Source organism: Lycium barbarum, chromosome 5 (assembly GCF_019175385.1).
Source record: "Lycium barbarum isolate Lr01 chromosome 5, ASM1917538v2, whole genome shotgun sequence".
Lineage (NCBI taxonomy): Eukaryota > Viridiplantae > Streptophyta > Magnoliopsida > Solanales > Solanaceae > Lycium > Lycium barbarum.
In genome coordinates, this window is record NC_083341.1 from 126272605 (window position 1) to 126289098 (window position 16494).

General features: G+C 33.7%; 1 protein-coding gene across 2 annotated transcripts; it reads right to left on the minus strand.

The window, feature by feature from the left end:
* Positions 1-701: 701 nt before the first annotated feature.
* On the minus strand, positions 702-14051 carry LOC132641442 (paired amphipathic helix protein Sin3-like 4). Of its 2 annotated transcripts, none has more exons than XM_060358444.1 (23): positions 13702-14051; positions 12908-13057; positions 11969-12124; positions 11634-11814; positions 11457-11555; positions 11155-11328; positions 10919-11066; positions 10497-10633; positions 9955-10030; positions 9801-9833; positions 9425-9696; positions 9166-9320; positions 8888-9015; positions 8554-8808; positions 3867-4547; positions 3688-3767; positions 2445-3062; positions 2265-2365; positions 1999-2137; positions 1757-1909; positions 1488-1648; positions 1307-1415; positions 702-1222 (listed from the first exon to the last, which is right to left on the minus strand). In XM_060358444.1, exons 2-23 carry the CDS (start codon positions 12952-12954, stop codon positions 1073-1075), a joined length of 4053 nt encoding a protein of 1350 aa, XP_060214427.1. In that variant the 5' UTR covers positions 12955-13057; positions 13702-14051; the 3' UTR covers positions 702-1072. The 2 variants fall into 2 exon arrangements, with proteins under 2 accessions (XP_060214427.1, XP_060214426.1); XM_060358443.1 differs by having other exon boundaries at positions 10919-11069.
* Positions 14052-16494: the final 2443 nt, after the last annotated feature.

The following is a 16494-nucleotide window of genomic DNA, read 5'->3' on the forward strand; positions in this document are numbered from 1 at the left end:
TGAGAAAACTACCTAAACTATCACTATCTAATTTGAAAAATACACCTTAAATTATTCTTGAATGGCATGTGATCTACACTCTCTATTTTATATAAAAATGTTGCCAAATGTTGTCCACGTGGATAAATAATGTCACAATGACACCTACATGGAAATTTAAAAAAAAAAAACTATTTTTTTTTTAAAAAAAGAAAAACTGAAAAAAATAATAAAAAATTATAGAAAATTAAAAAAGTAGTTTGAAAAATGGAAAAGTTATTTAAAAAAAAAAAAACTGATTATTTAGTTTTCACATTTTAAAAAAAAAAATCAACTTTTCTAATTTTTAAATCATTTTTTTTTCTGATTTTCTAAATTTATTGATATTTTTTTACAATTTTTTTTTTTTTTTAAATTCAGATTTTTTTTAAAAAAAAATATACAGTTTTTTTTATAAAAAAATATTATTTTTTAATTTCCATATAGGTGCCAATTATACCAAATTAACACAGCAAATCTCATGAAATTCTTCGTTTAATTTAAAAAGGGTAACAATATGCTGCATCACTACAGTTATTTAAAACGCCAAAAAAAGAAAAAGAAAAAAAGAGGTACTGCATTTGCATGGACGGCAAAGGTGAATTTGGCGATTAGAATCTCTTACTGGGGAAATTAAGCAGAAAAAAATGATTAGATAAACTGCAGCAAGGGATCTACTAAAATGTAACAAGGAAAATTTCATTGAACTGACAACTTAGTGTTTTACAACAGAGACGGAAAAAATATATACATCAATCTGGGCACAAAATTTAGAATGACATCCTACAAATTTTCCGAGCTGTTAGCTGGATCATTTATTCAATAGGAAAAGGTAGAAAAATCTATGGTATCACGGTCCAAAATTTGAATTTCCACAAGTACGAGCTATCGACCAAGAAACAAATATCAGAAGCATAAAGTCAAAAACCTTCGACAGCATGTAAAATGTGTGAAATTCTACCTTTGGACTTCATTCTCCATTTGTGTGTGTCATAGAACTATAACTATGACTAACTGAAGCTGTAGATTACCTTTCTATGCAAAATGCACAATTTCAACTGAAGAGCAATCTGCGGAAGCGTTGTACTTTATTAGTCCCGTTCAAACACTCTGAATGGCCATTAGATGAAAATTTCTCCTTGAATATTCTCCGCCTTTTTCTTGATCTGATCAAGTAATCTTCAGTGTCTAAAACGTAAGAAACCTAGGCATCCGAATCAACAAACACAAAGTTAGCAAGAGAGACAAGGTTCTTAAATTTGTGGCCTCCTAAGGATAGCTAGATTACCTTTGATGAACTGCATGCTATCTTACATTCTAGACCATTAAAAATTCGAAGTCCTTCCATAGAATCGGATGTAAAAGTCTCATCTGTAACTCCATGCTTCCGTTTATTTCTGCAAAATACGAGCATGAATTAACCTATGTTATAAACAAGGCCAAGAAAGTACTCTCTGCCGATATAGTACCTTGTCAAGTACAATCCAGGGTTCTCCTTCTGCGGAATAACAGAGAGGAGTTCATTGCTCAAATAAGCAGCAAAATTTGGGTCCATTGTAACAGCAGACACCTCTGGCTTATCATAAACATAGTCCATGAGTTGCATGGATAGACGTGTTGGTTTAGATGACTGCAATGGAGGTCATTTATCAATGCTTCATTTAAATGGAGAAGGGAATGCTAGGTTCTACATCGGTCACATAACATAAAAAGAAGCAAAGATGTTGCAAAAACTTACACATGCTATTCTGTATATTGTCTCGTCATGAACAAGAGCACGCACATTTTCATGGTAAACTACATCCGAAAATGTGCTAGAATTTCTTGAGATTTCATATGTATATAGTTGGAGAAGTTTACTCTCCAACTCATCAGTAGCAATCGTTTGAAGCTGCATGAGACGCAGAACGAAATTCTTAGAATTGTACAAGACAGCAGCATACACCAAACAAGAAGAAATGAAAAAATACATGCATTTACCTGTTTGACAATTTTGTATATCAACTTGTCTAAGGTGAAGAGAAGATATGACTGAGCTCCAATAATAGCTCGGCAGTCATCCTCGAACTTTGCATTGTCAGAGGAACCGTCAAGCAGGTTATAAAGTGCATTCCTGAATCTGTAACATTAAAGAGGAGCTTAGTCTAATTTAAGAGGAGCTTAGTCTGATTAATCAAAATTCATTGGAACAGGAAAAAAAACACTTTTGATGGGGAAAATAAAAGGAAACAAATCACTCAAGTGACCTGGAATATGATTCAGTAGAGTTTATAGCATTTGAGACTCTCCATCTGTGTTCAGATGATGAAGAATGCAATTTTGCTTTCTGTAGTCTTTCGTACAATGTCTGTAGTTAAAGAGAAAAAACGTTAATGTTGCATCACGTGAGGGATGGATGCATACTTCATGATATTAAATAGCCTTACCTGGTGAAGTCTGAACAGTACATAAAATGAATCATTTCCAAAAAATATACGTGATTCCTTCTCCCTGTCATGAAATATAGAAGGAACTTGCTTGGTGAGAGGCCTGGATGTATGTAGAAGACGTTCCGAAAATGGCATAACAGCACTATCTCCTTCAGCATCATGGACATCAGCAGTTCCTTCCACCTCTCCTTCACTCTCTGCCTTGTTATCATTCTCATCATTGTCCCCATCTTCTTCATGCTCTTCATGAGAACCTTCTCCATTAGCAGACTCACTACCCGAAACGTCACAATTTTCAGAAGCATTCTCACTGTCCTCTGATGTCCCCTGAGCACTCGCTTCCCCTTCATCATCAGCATCATTCTCACATCCTGTGTGTCCACCACGAATTTCTCCTTCTCCGTGTCCACTTTGGTACAGCTTACTACTTGAACTTCCCTTTAAACTATGTGATACATTTTGACCACCATCATTCGATGGCGTAAAATTATCCTCAAAATCACCATTTGGAGTTAATTCACCCTCTTCTCTCTCAAGTTTACATTTTCCTACGGATTCTTCATGACATTTCTCAACTTTGTTACCTTCTGCCTTTAGGTCCACGAACCCTCCGTTCTAAAATCATGCGGGAAAAAGAAAAAAAGGAGAAAGATATTAGAGATGAGAGGCGACTAGATTCCACTTCATTTGATCTGAGGAGAGCTTTTTATTATTTATTTATTTTTACTGTATTAGCACGCTACTGAACTTTACAGAAACTGAGATTGTTTTCTAATCGCTCAACAGCTAAAGAAAGAATAGTCTCCTGAGCCAAGAATTTTTCAATTGGGAAGCAGTTAAAGAAACGGAGCTTACATTACTGTTAGGGCATCTTCACGAGTCAGTGTTGGGTGTCTAAACGGGTAAATTTGGGTTGCTATTCTCTGAAGGGTTACTTTGGGCATAGCCCAAATCAGCCAACCAGCAAAATACATTGCCCAACCCGTTAAATTTTGGGTCCATTTTGCCACCCCTAACTGGCTGACAAGGGAGCAAGAGGCAGACAAACACAGTTCACAGCAGGATCCTAAAAATTCTCTCTCTTGGATTCACGTCAGGATATTTTGCCAGTGGTTTATCTAAAGACTGACTACCTTTTATTTCCTAATTTTTCGGCTTTTTGGGAGTAGGATTAGGGAAAGAGGTTGAACAAGGAGAACAAGTGGTGAGGGCACAGTGATCTAAAATTTAAAACACATACCTTTGAGTCATTAGAAGACACTCTCTCAGCTTCACGTTTGATTGTGGAACTACTAGGTCTGGAAGTGCCTGCACCATGCACTATCAATGGAAAAAGTACATCAACTTACTACTAAATCCCGTGAAGACGTGTAAAAAACACAAAATGGAAGAGCAATGCAGAATAGGCAGGCCATGAACCTGAAGCAGTTTCTCTACAGACTCTTCCAAGGCTTTCCCCCACAATAGTGCTGTTTGAAAGCACTAGCTGGTCAGCAGACAAAGCCTCTCTGCTGAGACCAGATGCCCCATCTGCCATGTTGAGATTAGCGGCTGCCTTTCCATGCTGAAGGAGGGTCTTTGGATTGACAATTTTCAGTGTCACACCATTTGCATGAGGAGGGTTATCATCCTTAAACCCATTTTTGCCATCTGCTATCCGAACTCTAGAAGAAATTGAATGCTCAGGTGGAAGCTGTTCATCTCCATTCCTGGAACTGCTTTGTCTGCAATTCATGCCCGAGCCACTAGCAGGGCTACCCACCCTTTCCCCGTCAATTGCTGTTTTATCTTTACCATTTAGATTTTTAGCTTTTACAACACCTTCACCATCCACTTCATCTTGAGGCTGACGAGGAACACCAAAAATTGGTTCCAGGAAGGTGGTCCAAATCTTCATGACTTTATCCAACTGTTCTCTTGTACAAACTTCTCTACATGAATACTTGATGATTTGATAAAGGTCTTCATGGATGTCAGAATCAGGATACTCGAACTCCAGATGTGCGATAATCGGTTGCCCATTTCCAGCAGCAACAGAGAGCAGCACATCATCTTCTTTGCACTTATTTTCACTGATTTCTTTTATCTCAGCCAGCAGTGCTGTGGGAAGAAAATCAGTTCCGTGAGAAAAGCACTTGTGGCAAGAACAGAGTTTTCATAGAATTCATATAATGCACTATGATCTCTCAAAAGATCTTTTTCTACATTACAATTCAAGGTGTGCTTCTAGTGCTGGGACAAAAGTTGAAACAGATGCTTGAAAATTCTATAATCAACTCAAGAAAGTAGCACTATGTGGACATACAACAAACTTCCTCCTGTGTCTGCAAGAATAAAACCTCGACTACTGAATTCTGTGAAAGCATAGTCATGAATATCCACAAGCAAAAGAATACATTTATCAATAATGACTACCAAGGCTAATCAGTTGAAGTGGCTCAAAACCATATTGATGGTGAAATCTCTTACACCTCCTTTTGGCTTTTATTACCAGTGTGATGGAACCTTTCCAAATAAAGAACATTAGGCCACCTGCACCAATTGCTGTGAGCTTAGACAACTACAGGCTACTTCATTTACACGACAGCTAGATTAGGGACACCAAAATTTCCAAATCATCCTCAAAGAGCATATACTTTTTTTTTTTTTTTTTATTTTAAATCTTTCAAGGAAGGGGAGATCTTTTAATTGTAAGTTGAGAATGTTACTTCTAGTTGATAATTTTCCTAGTAGCTTTCAGTCTCAAACTAGAGCCTTCATGTCAATACTCCTGGTCACCTATATAAAGGGTAATTCAAGACAAGAGCACCCTAAGTAGTAATACACCTCACACCATCTGGAATAGTCTGGAAATAAGGCTTGTGATCAACACATGTTGTCCTATTCATAAAGTAAACATAAACTTCAAAACTATTATAAAACTAAACAGTAGGCTCAAATATGTTTACTGTTTGATCAGGCAGGCATTGACAGAACAAATTCTCATGCAGGGCAAGCATTAGATTATTCTTAAGGCTAGATAAGACTTCAGACGGCAAGTAACAACTACAGTGAGGTGAAAGCAAAATAAGAGTTTCTGCTTCATCAATATTTCTGCTTGTTAGGTCTTGTAGTCGTTAGAAAGTAGAACTCCAAAGGAACTGCTAAACTTAAGATTCACGGGAAGATGGGCATTTTGTTACTGGTAGAAGTATCCGAAACAATTTACCATTCCTTACCTTTCCTTTTTGAATAAATTAGATACAATGCATTTCAAGCTGTCTGACAGGCAATAATAATTTCTCAATACAAAGTAAAAAAGGAAACTTTCTGAAGTAGTAGTTCACATGATGATGAAGGAAGCTATAGGCCAATTTGTATTACAAATAAAAAAGATATAGGCCAATTTGTAAGCAAAAGAAGATAAGAAAGGAAAAGGTAAAAGAATGAAGAATGTATTTGTATAGTAAAAGATTATAAAATAAATAGGGAAAGCAAAAATCAGCATCGATAAAATAATCTTGTGGGTGCAGCCATATTTTTAATTAGCACCTAAAGACAAATTGAACTCTACCCGCTGCAATTACCAAAGGAAGAGTCATAAGCAGTACAGACGTAAATTCAATACGTAGAATGATTGAGGGGACAGAACACCTGAATACTTATTCACAATGGATGAAGTGCATTACATGAGTATAAGGATTTCCACTTTTAGTTTAGCTACTTCAATTATCCCAGAGCAGCACCACGAAAGCGGCCCCAAGAAATAGGTATTCAGTTCTCTAATTAACTTAAATCTCCAAACTAGTGTATTTGTCCGCGCATCGTGCGGTCATAAAGCACGTTGATGGTTTAAGTGATTATTTTAGAAATATATTATCAACATAATTAAATGAGACCAAAAAGTTTATGTATATATAGACAAAAATTTAATTAATCCTATAAAAAGAAGATGAGAAAGAAAACAAAAAACCAAAAAAAAAAAAAAAAAAAAAGAGAACACGACGACTTGCTTAGCACCTTCTAACCTCACACGTTTAAAGTTGCTTATATAAATACCTTTCACCTCTTAAATTCAAATCATTTATATATTTTTACCTCTTAGAGAATTTATGTATAAAACAATCCAACAATCACAAATTATAACTGACAAATGTTTTAGACAAAATTTAAACTTTTTATATTAAGACCAAAACACACACACATGATATTGAGAAGTTACACCTGAACACTTGTTCACAATGGATGAAGTGCATTACACGAGGATAAAGATTTCCACTTTTAGTTTAGCTACTTGAATTATCCCAGAGCAGCACCACGAAAGGGGCCCCAAGAAATAGGTATTCAGTTTTCTAATTAACTTAATCTCCAATCTAGTGTATTTGTCCACGCATCGTGCGGTGCGGTCATAAAGCACGTTGATGGTTTAAGTGATTATTTTAGAAATACATAATCAGCATAATTAAATGAGACCAAAAATTTTATATGTGTGTGTGTGTATATATAGACACAAAAGTTTAATTAATCCTATAAAAAGAAGATGAGAAAGAAACCACAAAACAGGAAGAAAAAAAAAAAAAACGACGACTTGCTTAGCACCTTCTAACCTCACATGTTTAAAGTTGCTTATATAAATACCTTTCACCTCTTAAAATTCAAATATCGTTTATCTATTTTTACCTCTTAGAGAATTATATATATATATATATATATATATATATATATATATATATATATACAAAAATTTAATTAATCCTATAAAAAGAAGATGAGAAAGAAACCAAAAAACAGAAAAAAAAAAAAAAAAAAACACGACGACTTGCTTAGCACCTTCTGACCTCACACGTTTAAAGCTGCTTATATAAATACCTTTCACCTCTTAAAATTCAAATCGTTTATCTATTTTTACCTCTTAGAGAATTTATGTATAAAACAATCCAACAATCTCAAATTATAACTGATAAACGTTTTAGACAAAATTTAAACTTTTTATATTAAGACCAAGACACACACGCACATGATATTGAGTAAAAACAACATTTGCAAAGCAAATTATAATATATCTTGCTAAAACACTCAAATCTCAAATTATAATTAATTATCATTTGCAAACTTGAAGCACCATAAGGGAAACTATATCCTCCTATTTTTTAATAAACAGTCACTACTCCCAGCTATGTAACGCTTTTCTAATCAAAAGATAGGAGATCACCCTTCTCTCGAAATTACGGGGTCATTTTACCAAGTTCCTTTGACACAGTGTTCTCAAGAGCCCTAGATTATGTAAATAAAGTTACTTCCTTCTAATTGCAAATGCCAAAAAAAGAAGGAGCTTTGCACACAAAAATGTTTATTCCTTCCATCAGCTTCCTTCCTTCCCATACAAGACAAAACACAAATTCCACAAAGCCAGAACAAAATACTTGTTATCTATACTCTTCAAACTTGAATGCCTATTTTGTATAAGCCCAAACTTCTTGGACTCATCTTCAAGCAAGGCAACAGTGCACTCATAATTAGTAGAGCATCTATGCAGATGGAGTAGCCATTAGCTTTCCCCTTGATAATTCACATTGATTCAACACTTCTTGGCATAGTCTTCTTATATGCAGGTAAGACCACACGTTTTTCTTCATTAAGTATAGAGAATTGTAAAGGCACAAATCATAGAAAACTTACTGTTTTGGAAAACGAAGCGTTTCGAAAATGGAAGTTTTTCATCTTTAATTTCATTTTCTTGATTGTCCTTCCTATTCAATTGAGTAATTATTTAGGCGGTTTTAGTTTATTTTAATATTCTTAAATGTCTTTCCCTTTTAATTGAGCAATGAATGTGGACAATTATAAACTCATTGATAGAGTCATTTTAATTTTCAGCAAATATTTAGAGAGAAATATAAGCGAAAAAAGTAAAAAAATTTACAAAAAAGATAAATAGGAATGGTGGCCATAGAGAGGTGCCACATCACCTTGTCCATGCTTAGCTTTATTATACAAAAAATAGATTTCTTGGTCACTAATGCTCCCATTTTTATTTTTATACTTCAAGTAACTTACACAATACTTCAAGTAGTTATTAGAATGAACTAGTTCTAAATCAGCAAAATGTCATCTCATCTCACATTACCTTTAGTGCTCAAGCTTTTCGAGTCCTGCTGCTTGAAATAAAAGCTACGATGATCCAGTGATTTGTGGTAGTTCTTAGCATAAATTTCAGCCCAAACTTTATTAAAATCAGAGCGACACCTCGCCCACTCCTCTTGTTTCTGCTTCAAGCGAGTGAGTATAACTGGAAGGGCAAGTGGTGCATTCTTCCTCAACACATCCATAACATCAAGCCCGTGGTCACCGTAGAGACGTTCAATGCACCTTAGATTCAGAGCTATACCAAAACAATGCATAAGCATTTATGATAACAACAACCCAAATGGAAATATCAGCATTATTTATCGGCCATTTACCAGTAAAATATTCTTCAATACGGATATGACTATCACTCGCAATAGTATTATCATTGATCTTGTTGAGCAATTCTTCAACACGTCTTGTTGTCGTATTGACAGACTCTAAAAGCATATCCAGCTCAAACCTATTATTATGAAAACATCACCAATTGCAAACGAGTATTAAGGAGAACTTCACAAGAACTGGTTGGCGGAAAAGAGATCACTTCATCTAACATCCTAGATAAAATGAAGGTTAAGACTTTAAGACCACATGCATCAAGACAACTTCCAACCTGTCATCTTCACATCGGAACAAGCTTTCTTCATACTGGTTTTTGCGCATATGTTTAAAAGAGTAGTCCTCACTTCCTGATGTTACAGATACCCAGTGATCATTTAATACTTCGGCACCAATTTCTGTTCTCTGACTCGCTAAAGGAATTGGATACTGCAATAAGAAAAGATCCATGCACCATCATGTAAAATATTTGTAAGACAATAATACATGTATTTTAGGAAGAAGATAGAGTTATTTGAACAATAGATGTGTACATTCTTTGGAAGAAGCCGATAACTTGGGGAGCAACTGTCACAGTTAGAGAGATCAAGCTCGTGTATAGGTTTTGCTGCATATTTATCCTTGCTTGGATACAAAGACATTTTTTGCCCTATATCTCTACTTCCATAGGCCGCGGCTCTGTCAGATCTCTCTCTTTCTCTTGTCTCACGGACTCTATTCCTGTCTTCCCACTCGCAATCTCGGTCTTTGTCCCTGTCTTCTACTTTCTCAGACTTGAGAATGTGTTCATCACTCCATAAGGATCCTGCAATGGATTGAGATAAGTCAGAGATCTAGAGGATACACAGGTGTCACAAACCATTGCAGTCATGTCATATCTTTCAAAACTAAATCTAACATCATTCTTACGTGTTTTGCCGAGAATAGAAGCAAGACATCCATCTACAGAAAAGCTCCAAATTAGATAAAATCCTTATAAAGATCTGGAAAAGAAAACTCAAACAGCAGTAGCCCAGAAATGCAAGTGTAACAGAAACATAAGCAGGAATCATTAGCTTATTACCTGTCCTCTCACAATGAGAAATAAATTCCTCAAATCCGTCCATGAGATCTGGATGTTTCTGAAACAAGCTGCTAACCTAAGGCGAACAAATTTTCACTCCAAATTACTGATTTTGCGGACACTAGATAAGCATTATAAACAAGAAACTGAATCATGTAATAGACAACTAATGTTGAAACCACACTCGCAAGCATAAAGTCAAGCTAGACCAGAAAGACATGCTTGTGGAACCACATTCTCATTAGAAAAGATTCATCAGTATGTGTATAGGCAACATATTATACTTCCATGAATTTTCATTATTTTTTTTCTTTATGGAAAAAGGGGGTTGCGATTCAGGTATTTATGCAATTGATAATCAAGGACATTACTGTCTAGACCTCAGATGGATGTGAAGATATATGAACATTGGGATTCATTGTCTTAAAGCAAAGAATGGCACGCATATACAAGATTTCTCACTACAAAGGTGTATACTACTTCGCTAACACAAATTTAACCAAGCTCATTGAAAAGCAATTTCAAAGCATGAAGAAAGATACCAGGGATTGCAATTGTGGTCTTGTAACTATGTCCTTGCTATAGATATGAAGGCACTTAAAGAATTGTTTTCGATCTCCGATATCCTGTAACCTTTCCTTAACCCGCTCACAGTAAGCAAAGCCATGGTCCGGCATACCTGCTCCAACATAAGTAGATTATAAATGATTCCATTGAACTAAAAAATCTGATGAAGCTAATAAAAAGAAATCTAGAATATGTTTACAGGAAATGAAACATACATCCAGCAAATTCAGCAGAGCAAATTGTTACATACCATACAACAACATGCAAAGTCCCATAATCATAACTTTCTCAACTTCAAGACCATAAGCTTACAAAATATACTTCAAGTAATAATTCTATATTAGTTAATCACCTTTCATGGTGGGAACAAGCAAGTCACATCAGTAGGCAAACTTACTGTGTTCAAACTGGTCAACAGCAGCATCTCTATGAACAGATTTTCTGTCCAGCTCTCTATCCTCATGTTGTTGTTCCCTTCTTTCCCTTTCAGTTCTCGTCGTTGTTTCTTCATATTCTGGATCAGGCCGATCAACTAGTGAAGTAGCCTTCTAAACCAGCCAAAAGAAATTACTCTGATTTATCAGCCAAAATTCAACGACATCGGACTCTAGAAAATCACCATCAAGAAACTACCTTCTCGACATGCATGTGCCTTGCTGCGGTCATCGAAGAGCTTTTCTCATCATAACGCTGGATAAGGGCCCTATGAGCTTGAGCATTACGAGCTCGGGCTGCTGCCATGGCATCAGGTAAAAAATGGGTGAACTCTTCAAGCAAATCAGGATGGCCACGGAAAAGGTAGGAGACCTGCAAAGCATAAAACTCAGTAGTGACATTTGAAAGTAAGCAAATCCCAGAATGAAATTAGAAAAGATGCATGCTTTCCTTTTTTACTCATATACAAAAAAGCTGTCAAGGAAAGGCGAGTAACATACCTCATTATAAACGTCTGCAATAGCCTTGTTTTCCTTTCTATACATATTCAAAATATCAAGAAACGATTTATATACGAGATCATCGCCTTGAAATCTAGTCTGCAAGCAGCATGTTAATCAAATGAGAAAACCAAATTTAATTCAGAAAACAGCATTCTTCAGTTGCATGAAATTTACCTTTATCTTGTTTACAAAACTGATTGCTTCTTCAAATTCAACTGGCTTTTTCACTGGAGGTTCATCCTCAGGATTGGTGATCTCATATCCCTTGGGCAAAAATGTATTGAAACCTAAAATTAGGCTTCGATGCCCTTTGAATAATTCCTTCACCCTCGCTATCACACCAGAAGTGTCAATTCTACAAACAAACAATCCCAAGGAAAAGGAAAAAGATAATGATTAGCACCAAATATTGCTAAATCAATGGCAGTTAACCTGTCAGGATTTTTTTTTTTTGCGGAGTGGTAGTATGGAAAGGAGGGGCGGAGGGCGAGAAGTGACCAAAATTCTACCTTTGAGCCTTGAAATCTTTCATGACCTCAAGAAACTCATCATATTTGTCCCTTCTGTCCTGAAAGATTTCCTTCACTGCCTTGAGATAGCCAAGTGCATCGTTTGTTGTTAGCTTGTTGGCACTACTTCCACCCATCATTGGGGATTGCCCAGAACTACAGTGTCAAAAATAAGACATGAAAAAAACATATCTTTTTACAGGAAATCAACATCTATCATCAGCTCTTTGTACAATCACATTAGTTACAATATCAATACTGAAAGTCAATATTTAAAGAGGGATAGAGAACCCAGAAACATGTTCATATTCTGAAACAGAATCCTAGCTTCAGCATGGTAGTAAGGGAAACAAAGACAAAGGAAAATAAACCAATCTCGTGCTAATATTTAAAAAAAGAAATAAAATCTGGACTTACTGTGATGCAACTAAGCTAAGTAGCCGTTTGGCCATGAATATTTTTTACGTTTTTCCGGAGTTGTAAGTTGAATTCTGGAATTTGAAAAACATCAGAAAATTGTTTTTCACTTTTTTCACTCCAAATCACTCACAAAACTACAAAAAACAACTCTAATTTGTATTCATGGCCAACACAACTCCAATTTCCAAAAAACATTTTTCACTTTGAAAGCAAAAACTACTTTTTTCAAATACTCACAATTTTCATGGCCAAACAGACCCTTATAGTACTCTCTGGTCAGCTCGAATGGAGGATAAAATTCACAAAAGAAAAAAAAAAAGGAAAAAGTTTATCACTTTCACAAAACAAATTACTGCCCAGAACAATTTTCTATAAAACCTTATCACCAAATTATACGTTAAATTTTTGAAAATATTACCTAATAATCTCAAAATTAACACGATGAATGAAGACATAGTTTTGCAGTTAATAATAATTTTGCAGTATATAAAATTTGAAATAATTGATAAGAAGACTTACTGTTCAACACGAGAAGAAACAATGGGGCGTTTAAGTTGAGAACTCATGTACACATCATCTCTTCACCATTGTAAATTAATAATCCTCAAACGGAAAATCACGCTTATATTTACTCTCCAAATCCTCCAATTAACATAATAATACAAAATCCTGAAACAACAAACAAAATTCACATAAACTCACTTATTCAACAATACACAATTGCAGATTAAACTAATAGTAATCCTCAACAAAAATTGCTCTTTTATTTACTCTCCAAATCCTCCAATTAACAAAATAATACAAAATCACTTATTCAACAATACACAATTACAGATTAAACTAATCCTCAACAAAAAATGGCGCTTTTATTTACTCTCCAAATCCTCCAATTAACAAACTAATACAAAATCACTTATTCAACAATACACAATTACAGATTAAACTAATCCTCAACAAAAAATGGCGCTTTTATTTACTCTCCAAATCCTCCAATTAACAAACTAATACAAAATCACTTATTCAACAATACACAATTACATATTAAACTAATCCTCAACAAAAAATGGCGCTTTTATTTACTCACCAAATCCTCCAATTAACAAAATAATACAAAATCCCGAAACAACAAAATTCACATAACAATTACAGATCTAACAAACAACAATTATCAACTAAATTACAGATCACCTCAAAATTCTCATCAAAATCACAAAATAAGCAAAACAACAAAATCTAGTAAATTACATAACTTGAAATTTAAGGAAAGCATAAACAATGAGGCAGTAAAAAAAAAAAGGTAAAAGAATTTTTACAGAGATCTTCAAAACGAGTCCGTTAATGACGGTTGCTTTGTTTGAAGAATTCTCAGCAAAACACTTTGGTTTAGCAAAATTAAAAAAATAAAAACTGTGTAGAAGTGATGAATAATATGTATTTATTCAATTTTGTTTATTCAAAAACGAATGAGAAGAAAGGTAAATATAGCTAGCTCTATGGCTAATTGGTTATGGTTGTGATTTATTTAATTTTTTGATAGTTATTTGGAAGATTATATGATATGGAGAAAAATCTTCTTTTGTGATACAACAACATTATGAGAGGAGAAAAAGAGAGAGTTTATAGTGTGTTATATTGTATCGTCTTAGCTGGTTTTTTTTTTTTGTTGATATATTAAGAGGATTGATATATATATATTTATAAAAAAAATAAAGAAAATAAAAAATCAATACCGAGTGAGTTAGAGCCTTAGACGTAGAACAAAAGAAAAGCGGGCGGGAGGGAGTCATTTTGACCCTTTTTTTTTTTTTTTTTAATTTCAGAAATATATAAGTTGGTCACTTACATCGTAAAAAAATAGCCTAAAATTTACATTACGAAAAATAATCCAAAATCTACAAATACAGACACTTATATCAACATATACCAACATATATACAAAGGCAGAAAGAGAGAGAGCGAGAGAGAGTAAGAGAGAGAAAAATTTGGGTCATTTTTTGTAAGAATTAAAAAATTGATCAATTTTGATAGCATTGTTGTCCCAATGAACGTATAGTGTAATTTTTCTCCTTTTTTTATGGTATCAAATTGGACCACTAAATAAAGACCTCATTGTACGTGATTAGGAGTGGATTAAAATTGTAAGAATGGAGGATTAGAGTGTAATACTTTTGGGTTTTCTTGTGTTGTTTTGGGTCAAAGCAATAAAATCATGAATATACTGTGACACTTTATGGGGTTGTTTGTTTTAGAGACAATTTATGTTAGAATTAGTAATGTATGGATTAATACACTATTAATAATGTAGAAATTGGTACTACTGAGATTGTAATGTAAAAGCTAGTACTTCAGGGACTAATAATGCAAGAATTGTGTAATATGAGGTTATTTCATGTTGAATGTTTTGTTTGATATATTACATATCAGTATACAATGTATAACTTAAAATGTTTATTTACTTTTATAAAAAGAATTTCTTACTATTTTGAGGGTTAATTTTATTGGTTTATCGTTTTTAATTTATGTATCAACAATACCTGCATATCTATTTCACTATCTATCAGTTCTCGCATAACTTAAGCATGTATTATTATGTGGGGGAGCAACCATTAATTATATTAAATAATGTAGACTTCTATGTGGAGATTATATCTCATAAAATCCCAATCAAACGTCCCCTAATAGTAGAAAGGAGAAACGGTCATATACCTCATTTTATGTATTATTATTATTATTATTATTATTATTATTATTATTTATTATTATTATTATTTAAGAATCAAATATTTTTTTACTGTAATTTTATAGTAAATTTTAAATACTTTTACGTAGCGACACATAATTCAACACCCTTTAGAAAATAGAATACAATATTTAGGTTCACGCATCGACTTTTATAATTACAGTGTGAGAACAAATTGACTTAAGTTTATATCTACTACCACTGTACTACCACATCTATAGGACATTACATAAATTAACAATTTATAAATATGTATATTCTGGAATATATATATATATATATATATATATATATATATATATATCTGACTTTTTCTTGAAATTAAACAGTTTGAGCTTCCCTATTACAATTTAAAAACACCATATTTTCTTCAATCCCTTCTTGAATCATATCTATGTGTGTGTTGGGTGTATTTATATTACAATCTATAATGGAGAATATAAAGGAGTTTTTTTTTTCCTTAAAAAATGGAAGTCACTTTGCATTGCTTTAATTTTTTGGTTGGGGTTTGGGGAATGGGAGACAGGAGACTGATAATATCAGGTGAATGGAGTCCCACGTGTAGGTTATAAGGACTTGAATGAAATATTAGTAGGATAATGAGGTTTAAGTGTACATAATAATTAATCTCTTCTTCCCATTTATGTGATGCACTTTGACTGAAATTTTTAAAAAAGTAAAGATATTTGAAATTATTGGTCTAAAACAAGTCATATTATAGAGATGAATCCAAGAAGTTTATGAGTTTTTACAACAATCTCAAGTTAATATACAGTAATAACTTACTTAAATTTTGAGATAGAGGGAGTATTTGATTTGCTAAGTACGTTAGTTTATGCAAGAAGAAAAAAGTAGGTTATTATGCTAATAAATAAGTAAATATAGGATGCTAAGGACAAAAATGTCCAGGAAAACGTAATCACCAGAGTTACGAAGTTTGTGTATGCTGCGGGTTTGTTAATTGGGCTTATATTTGCTGCCTAATTAGTAAATTTTGGCTTAGGGTTAAGACTATTTTGATTTACCTGATTAGGAAAAACTAGAAAATAGGACTAGTTTCACTTTCACCTTTTTTTAATTTATTTTTCCTCTTTTAGGTTTCCGGTGATTTGTGACTTGGAATCCTTTATAGTGGTGACAAGGAAGCTAGTAATAAAAGGGGAAGAAGGGTCATTGACATTTATGCCCCTATTTTGTGCTGGTCTTTAATTTTTGTTTCTTATAACAAATATAATTTTTTGGGAGACATAAATTTATATTTTCGCATTATAATATTTCACAAGTCATGCTCCGCATGACTTGTATATTTAAAGAACTTATGTCATCTAAATATTTCAATTGCTAAAGGGCAAAAATTAAACATCAG